We start from the raw sequence: 8132 nt of genomic DNA on the forward strand, positions 1-8132 counted from the left end.
GTTGATGGCTATAAGTTCATAATTTATTATGTCAGAGTGTTGTTGGAGTGGAAAAAAAGAAAGGAGAGGTTGGGCCGCTTTATTTGTAATGTGTTTGTGATGATGGATTCTGGTATTTGGGCTAGTGGTCCACCTATTTTAGATGGACCAGGGTCTACCATAGACCTATTGGGGCTCACAAGCTTAGAAATTAATTAAATTTGGGCTCACCCGCTTAGAGAGAAAAAATTTTGGGCTCACTAGATTAGACAAATTAATTACATATGCATAAATTATGCTATACTATAATATAGTAAAACTGTTTAAAATGACGACATTTTTTTAATGAATGATTTTGTAATTATAATTTCTAATATATTACGTACAGCTATTTGTAGACACTCGACTATGGTCTATTTAACATAACCATTTACCTTAGCAGTGACTTGTCATTTCACCAACTGAAAATTAAAGTATCAAGTTTGAATCTTTTTCTGTCATTCACCAGTATGGTACTTAATTAGAAATTTGATTCAACAATTTATCATTAAAGTTGGTCATATTTCTCGGTTATGGTAAAATAATCTAAATTAGATTTTTAATATTTCTTGATATGACAAGTCACTGTATTGTGTTACATAATTTGATTGACAATTTACTATAATTAAATGACAACAAAAATATCCTAAATAAATAATATAAATTATGTAAAAATAGTCCAATGAAATTTTAGGATCAATGGCTAGGCTATTAATTGTAGGATCAAATGGCTAAGATATTAATTTAGGATCAAAGTTTATGGCATTTAGTTTATGGCATTATAGGCCGCGGAAGTAATAATTATGATCAAAGTAATCTAAGTATGTCTTTGAATCTATTTACAAACATGTTATTGTGACACTCATGCAACATTGAAGTACTAGTTTACTCATAATTATGGAGTTCTTAAAGGAGTTATATATATGGGGATGCTAATATTGCACAAATATTGATGCTAATTGGTGGGTGTTTTTACTACAACATGATGATTCTTTTTGGGACTAAAATTAGGCCAAATGGGTCGTTCTTTAGGGGACGGAGGGAGTAGTAGTTTTACAAATGAATAATTTTTTTTTTTGGTTAAAAAGGCATTAATTAAACTCTGATATAGGAAATTTTATATGTCAAACATAAGATGAGTACTTTCAAAGTGAATTTCACAAATTTGAAACTTTTACAATAATATGATTGACAATTAAATATCAATAATGACAAGATAACTTATAAAAAAATATAATTTATGTTGTATGGTATGTGCGAAGATATTATATATGTACCACAATTTTGACAATATACGGTCAATAGTTACAATTATATTGTCAATTGTTATAAATATATGTCAATTATACTCACTATTAAAGATAACGCTTAGCTGACAAGATGTTATAGATGAATGACAATAAAAATTGAGTGATTGACATATAATTGGATAAGATAATCAAAAGATATTATGTGTATGGTTGTATGAGGTTATATATTACTACACCATGATCAGGTAACTAGTAATTTAATACATGCAACTTAATTTTTGAAGAGTAATTTTTACTACACCATGATCATGTTTATGTTTATGACGAATTCTTTGTATGAAGAGTAATTTTTACGATTAAGCCGTAATTGTGCATAAATCGATTTACAAATATGTTATCAAGAATAATAATTCATTAAAATTCTGATAATGGGTAGTTTCAGTTAAAATTCATTCAACCAAATTTCGATAATCTATTCCCTTCACCTTAATCTCGTAATAATGTTGCTTCTATTTTATGTTAGAAATGAGTAATATTAGGTTGTGAAGCACAATGTTTGGGAATATGCTTCACAAAGCATTATAGATTAGCCTAGATGATTTGTACTTTTGCACAATTTATTAATATATATATTGATTTCATACAGATATTATGTTCGACAATTTATTATAAGTAAATGACAATATAAATTAAGTTATTGATATGATAATGTCTTCTATAAGATTGTATTACATTACAATATTGTAGATTAAACGTCATTGTATTTATTGATGTAATATAGATGATCATATGTATCTTAATATATAGTTTAGTCTTGCAAATATGTTGTCATTCAATAAAGTTTATAAATAATGTCACATAAATACATTATGATATTTATACACTCATATTTGGTTACATAAAATATCAATACATTGGTTTTTACTGGCAGTTATGGTTTCGTAGTACCTTTGGGAAGAATTAGTAACTGACATAGGTTGTCTTTTACCTACTGTAATGATATGGTGATGTTTACCTTAAGTGGGTGTTATTTACCTAAAATTCGTCATAACATGTTTACCTAATTAGCACCTTTACTATAAATACTGTCTTCCCTTTTTGTAAATGAATTACAGAACCAAACATAAGCAAATTCACACAAACACTAACATCCCAATGGCAAGTCGCTATCCTCTCTCCAAACCCAAATATCCTAAGGGATGCATTCCTCTTGATGCTCAATCTGAGATATATTTTCTAGAACCCAACACCACAAAAAAGAGTGAGATGGATTTCAACAATGTTCTCTACGGAATTGTGAAGAAGGAGCCGTACCATGTCCAGTATCTTGATGATGATGACGTAAGGGCGTTGATAAGGGATCCGTTGAAACTGTGGCCTGACTGTTATCATGGCCTCCAGATGATCAAGGAGGATGGCACCATGCGTCCGGCGCACCTTCCTAACTATTATGACATGTATGGTATTATATCAGATCCCTCCACTTTTAATTCAAAAATTATCTCTTTTGATTATTCTAAAATGGAGACGGTCTCTAAGGTTGTTCCACCCATTCCGAAAAAGATCGTTGACCCTTTACCTGTTGTGAATTTGAAATGTCCAATTTATCGCCCGAGAAAACCGAATCCCACTGAGTTAAAAATAGGTTTTGGAAGTGATGCACTTGTTGTTTACCATGTCCATGAAATGTTTACCACAGTCGACTTTGCCGTACTCACTAGCCACATTGTAGATGAGGCCCCTGCATCTAGATTTTATGGTACGAGGTTAACACCAACAATTGAAAAGATTGTCCCTCCCTCCCCATAGGAACTCCAATTGTCGTATGGAATGTTAGGGATGTGTCTAGACCATCTTTCATGGTAAATTTCCAATCTTTGGTTGAGAAACACGAACCCGGAGTTATAATACTCCTTGAGACACGAGCAACCATGAAGAATTGGACTCGTCTCTATAAAAAATTCATGAATACGAATTTTGAAGAGGCATGTCTCTCGGGAGGAGGGCTAGCATCAGGTGTTATTGTTCCGTGGGATGCAAATCTAGTAAATTGTGAAACATTGTTCAACTTTGGGGGAACTTGCGAGTTGCTTGATGTGGGTTCAGTCAAAGTAAGTGAGCAATAACTACTATTATTAAATTTAGTTAATAATTGTATATATTATGTAATATTGCATTCATATAATTAATTAAAAACCCTTATGTACTACAGGTGAAGGTGGAAGGTGGGAATGGAGCTGGGTCGTCGGGCACTGCTGCTAAATGCTCGGCTCGTACGGAGGAGGAGCAGGAGTAGGTTTCAGGTTGCGAGGGGCTAAGCTATTAAATGCTGATTATGTCGTCATGTTTAATTTGGTTTTTCGTATGAACTATGTTTTTATTTTTTAGTTAAGAATAATTATTAATTTGGGTTGTAATCTTTTAACTGGCTCTTAGGTGTTGTTGAACAATTTGTATGTTTTAAGTATTCGTATGTTGTGGGGATTTAATTATGTTTAATTGAAATTATGTTTAAAGTTGTGTGAATTATATTTAGTTTAATTTAAATCCATAGAAAATTTAAATTTTCATACCAATAACTATTAGGTAAAACAAACATATTAGCTTAGTATAATATTTGGTCTTTTGATAGTTGTTATTTAATTGTGAGTGATGGTCAATCAATAAGTTTGTTGTCAATGATTTAATATTTATATAATTGTTTAATAAACCGATAGATTGATAGTAAAGAGTTAATAACCAAAGTGTACAAATATATATGATGCTAATATTATTTGTACAATAATATTAGCTTAGGACAACCAAATAATAATTTCATAGAAACAAATATATTTAGCTTAGTCCAATAATAAGGTTACATGACTTGATGATTATATGATAGTTTGAAAAGTGTCATTAAAGGTAGTGTACCAATAACATGATTTGATGATTATATGATAGTTTGAAAAGTGTTAATTAAAGGTAGTGTACCAATTACATGATTTGGTGATTACATGATACTTAACACTTAGAGTTATTTAAAATTCAAAGTATATTTATACGATATGGAAATTAGACAAATCGCAACCTATTCGTAGTTGACTAGTAGTTGGAATTTGTGAGATGATATTGTTGTTTCAAAATTTGTAAAACAAATTTTGTATATATAATAAAATTTTGTAAAACAAATTTTAAAATTTTGTATAATTACTCCAATTACTCCATCCAAGTAATTAGAAGTCACCTAAATCAAAGGCCAAAAGGCCAAATTTATATAATGAAACCTCAAAATATATTTTAACCACATTCTTATAATTATATGCTTAAAACTAAGATACAATTCAAAGTAGACAATAGGATAAAGAAAAACAAGTTATTATGTGAAAACTACTACTAAAGCCCAGTGCAAAAGCCCTAATACTAATTAGACAAACTATTCAAATAAAACAGAAAACTCAATATGTGAATACTAAAGTACTACTACTACAACAATCCAAAAGCCCAAATAATAATTAGACAAAGTATTCCAAAGTATTTTAGTACTACTACAGATACAAAAATCGAATTGCCCAATACATCAAAGAATGAACAGTCAACCCCAATGAACCCCATTACGCTGGATGAGCTTATCATCAACATACATATCATCCAAATCTTGTTGGCAATCACCATTAGCCGTAAACGAAAGTCCAACTTCTCCAACTTCTCCTGTAGCTTGTTGATTCAATAGATTTCCAACAGTGTCTCCACTGAACTAAAAATACAAAACGGTATTAAATCAAAGCTCATATTTATTCAAAACAGAAGTTGTTAACTACACATGAAGTGATTCAAGATACTAGCACTTATACCTGTTGTTGTCCCAAGCTGTGATCGAAGTCTATCTGCCTTGCAACAGCTTCTTCAGTCAACTGTACACTTTCAACTTGTTCCTTTTTCTTAGCTCTATCTTTTCGACGTTGCTTTTCTTCATAGTATTTCCTCCTTGCCTCCTTCTGTCTACACACTTCTTCAAAGGTGGTCATAAACTTTGAAGCTCTAACACAACCAGGACCCCTATTTGAAGGTGGATCCTTAGTGCCAACTCCAAGACCAGTTTGTTGTGATTCATCCGCAATTGTAAGATCAAGGCCATCAGTTCCCGCACCACCATAACCCCCTATGGCGCTCCTACCAACAGAAGAAGGAGTGGCGAAGACAATATGGCATACCATTGCCTTGTTTCTGTTGTGGGGTGTGTTATCTGTCATGACTTCACCAACATTGCTCAAGGGAAGTGCAGGTTTCACAATCTCCTTAACCTTCAGCTCTAAGTCTCGTAAGCCTGCAATGACCATGGCTAAAGCTTCGTCCTTCTAACTTGCAAGAAATGAAATGGCCTCAAATACAAAGTTAATCTTGTCAAATCGAACTACATCTGCAGTCTTAGATATGTCATGGTACGCAACTTTGACTCTAGTATGCTTGCGGTAAATATCTTTACGCCGCCAATCCAAGATGTACTTCTGTGGCACATTAGGAACTTTCTGTATTTCTAGAGCATTGATGCAATGCCTGCAAAGAATCCAATTGCATTCGAACATCTTGCATTCACATTCCACTTCCTCACTTATTGCATTGTACAAAACCCGGTAAACTCGCCACCTTGACACAGGCTTTTCTTTTTTTTTTTTTCAAATTCATTCCAGACATAGACTCTATATGTAATTAGGTGCTCATAGCAGCCATCCCCAAGCTCTTGCAAGCTACTACAATTACAATACAGTAATCTCTTACACTCACGTTGCACCTCCATGAATTTTGCATCTGTGTATACATTCTTGTACGTCTCTTCAATCTTGAAATATGTTATTAGTCCTCGAAGATACAAAGCCAAATTACTGTCTGCCAACCTCCCTGCTTCCCTCCGATGCTCCATAGCCCTCACATATTTCTCAGCAAAATCACGCGGTCCGGTATTTCTGTCATAAAATTCATCAAAAAAATTATGAATACTTTCTGACCTTTGGATGGTCTTCATTCCAGCCCAAAACATGTGCTTCATGGCCGCTGGTATCCACATTTCCCGCTCTGAATACAAAACAGCAAGCCACATGTTACTCTCCAAATTATAGGTGGCTATAAACTCTTTCCACCTCAACTTAAATTCTTCCATAATCAAACTATCATAAATGATATTTTTGAGCACCTCTTTGAAATCTATATACCCTTTACACTTCCCTAACTTAGAACCAAATTTGTCAGTGATATGCCAAAGACACCATCTATGCCTAGTTTGCGGCATAACATCTTTCAATGCTTTTCGCATGGCTGGATCTTGATATGTCAGAATAGCCATGGGAGGAGTGCCCCCAACTGCATCTAACCACGTTGAAAACACCCACCTATATATTAAACATTACACATGCAATAAGTACCATATATTAGCAAACACATGCAATAGATCAGACAAATCCAAATAAAACAAATCCGGTTTATGAATGAATATAAGTTAACACATGTAATAGATTAGCCAAATAATTGAATTAGTAAGGTAAATGAATCACAGCAGGACATATATTTGCAAAGGTAAATATGTAAAGACCATAACAACAGCAGGACTTAAAAAGAAAACAATAGTAGGGGCATATATTTGCAAAGGTAAATGAATCACAAAGTTATAACTCACTTGAAGGTTTCAGTGGTTTCCCGCGATATTAGTGCACAACCAAGCAATGTAGTCTGCCCATGATGGTTAACACTAACAAAATTCGCAAACGGTAAATTATATTTATTTGTGAGGAAGGTCGTATCGAAACACACAACGTCACCAAAATCATCAAAAGCAGCCCGGTTCCTAGGATCTAGCCATAAAACATCCTGTAGAACCCTATTCTAATCCAACCGCTGCATGTGATAAAAATTCTTGTTGTTGTTTTGCATCATTTTAAAATAATTCATCATTGCATTGGCATCACCATCTTTGAATTTCAATTTCTTCTCCATAGCCCTCAAATTGTGCAAGTCTCTCTTAGTAAATGGCATATTTTCTAAGCCATTCTTCTCGGCAGCAATCATATTATGCATTGTTGAAGTGCTAATACCGACATCATCACCAAATTGAAGCCTACGCTTGACAAATGACACTTTCTCCAACTCATCCAACCTGTACTTTGCCACAAACATTGCTTTAAATGGGGTGGGATTATGGTTAGTATGCTTCAAAACTACATTCTTCAGCTCCCATCTTCCATTCTCCAACAACCCTGCTTACACCTTCGCACCACAACCGCATTTTTTCGAATTTTTGGTTGCCACAAGTTCACCTTCTAACTCCCTTGGCACTCTCTTTCCACCAATCCTCCTTCTAGAATCTGGTTTACCAGCACAGTCACATTTCCAGGTTGTGGCACGTTTTACCTTCACTCCATCTACCCACTTATAAGCACTTTGAGCAAGCATTACCCCAAATCCTTCTTGCTTCCCATATGCATTGTAATAAACATCAGCTTCTTGCCATGAATTAAAAATCATTCCCACCTCAGGGGGATCCACCCTCACACAGTCCATGTTCACCATTTTCTGAACATCAGAATTCTCCTCCTTCTTATCTAGAGTGCAATAACTTCCAGTGTCACCACTCCCCAATGCAATAATCTCATCCATTTGTTGATCATACTCCACTTTCTCATCCATTAATTCATCATACTCCACCATCTTATCCATTAAATCATCATACTCCACCATCTCCTCCATTTGTTGATCATAATCAAGACACTCACCACCACCAACTGTCATTTACACCTATTTACAATTATATTCAAAAAACTGTAAGCCACAAATTTTTATAATAAGTTCACAACAATTTTTAAAAACCATAAATAAGAATGTAATGTAGCTGAAAGG

At 33.8% G+C, this 8132-nt stretch overlaps 1 protein-coding gene across 1 annotated transcript; it reads right to left on the reverse strand.

Annotated features, from left to right (window-relative positions):
• Positions 1-5602: 5602 nt before the first annotated feature.
• Positions 5603-7412, reverse strand: LOC145640354 (protein FAR-RED IMPAIRED RESPONSE 1-like). Its single transcript, XM_081691647.1, has 3 exons — positions 7132-7412; positions 6011-6631; positions 5603-5801 (listed from the first exon to the last, which is right to left on the reverse strand). The coding sequence occupies exons 1-3, from the start codon at positions 7410-7412 to the stop codon at positions 5603-5605; spliced, it is 1101 nt and encodes a 366-aa protein (XP_081547773.1).
• Positions 7413-8132: the final 720 nt, after the last annotated feature.

Source organism: Chenopodium album, chromosome 7 (genome assembly GCF_948465745.1).
Source record: "Chenopodium album chromosome 7, dcCheAlbu1.1, whole genome shotgun sequence".
NCBI classification, from domain to species: domain Eukaryota; kingdom Viridiplantae; phylum Streptophyta; class Magnoliopsida; order Caryophyllales; family Amaranthaceae; genus Chenopodium; species Chenopodium album.

What these genes read in the sequence shown, in the direction of transcription:
- LOC145640354 (XM_081691647.1), bottom strand. Translation starts at nt 7,412, where the DNA reads ATGTTTGTGGCAAAGTACAGGTTGGATGAGTTGGAGAAAGTGTCATTT. An exon ending in AATTTTTATCACATGCAGCG is followed by an intron (nt 6,632 to 7,131) that starts GTTGGATTAGAA and finishes TTTAATATATAG; the next exon opens with GTGGGTGTTTTCAACGTGGT. An exon ending in CGTGAGTGTAAGAGATTACT is followed by an intron (nt 5,802 to 6,010) that starts GTATTGTAATTG and finishes GATTCTTTGCAG; the next exon opens with GCATTGCATCAATGCTCTAG.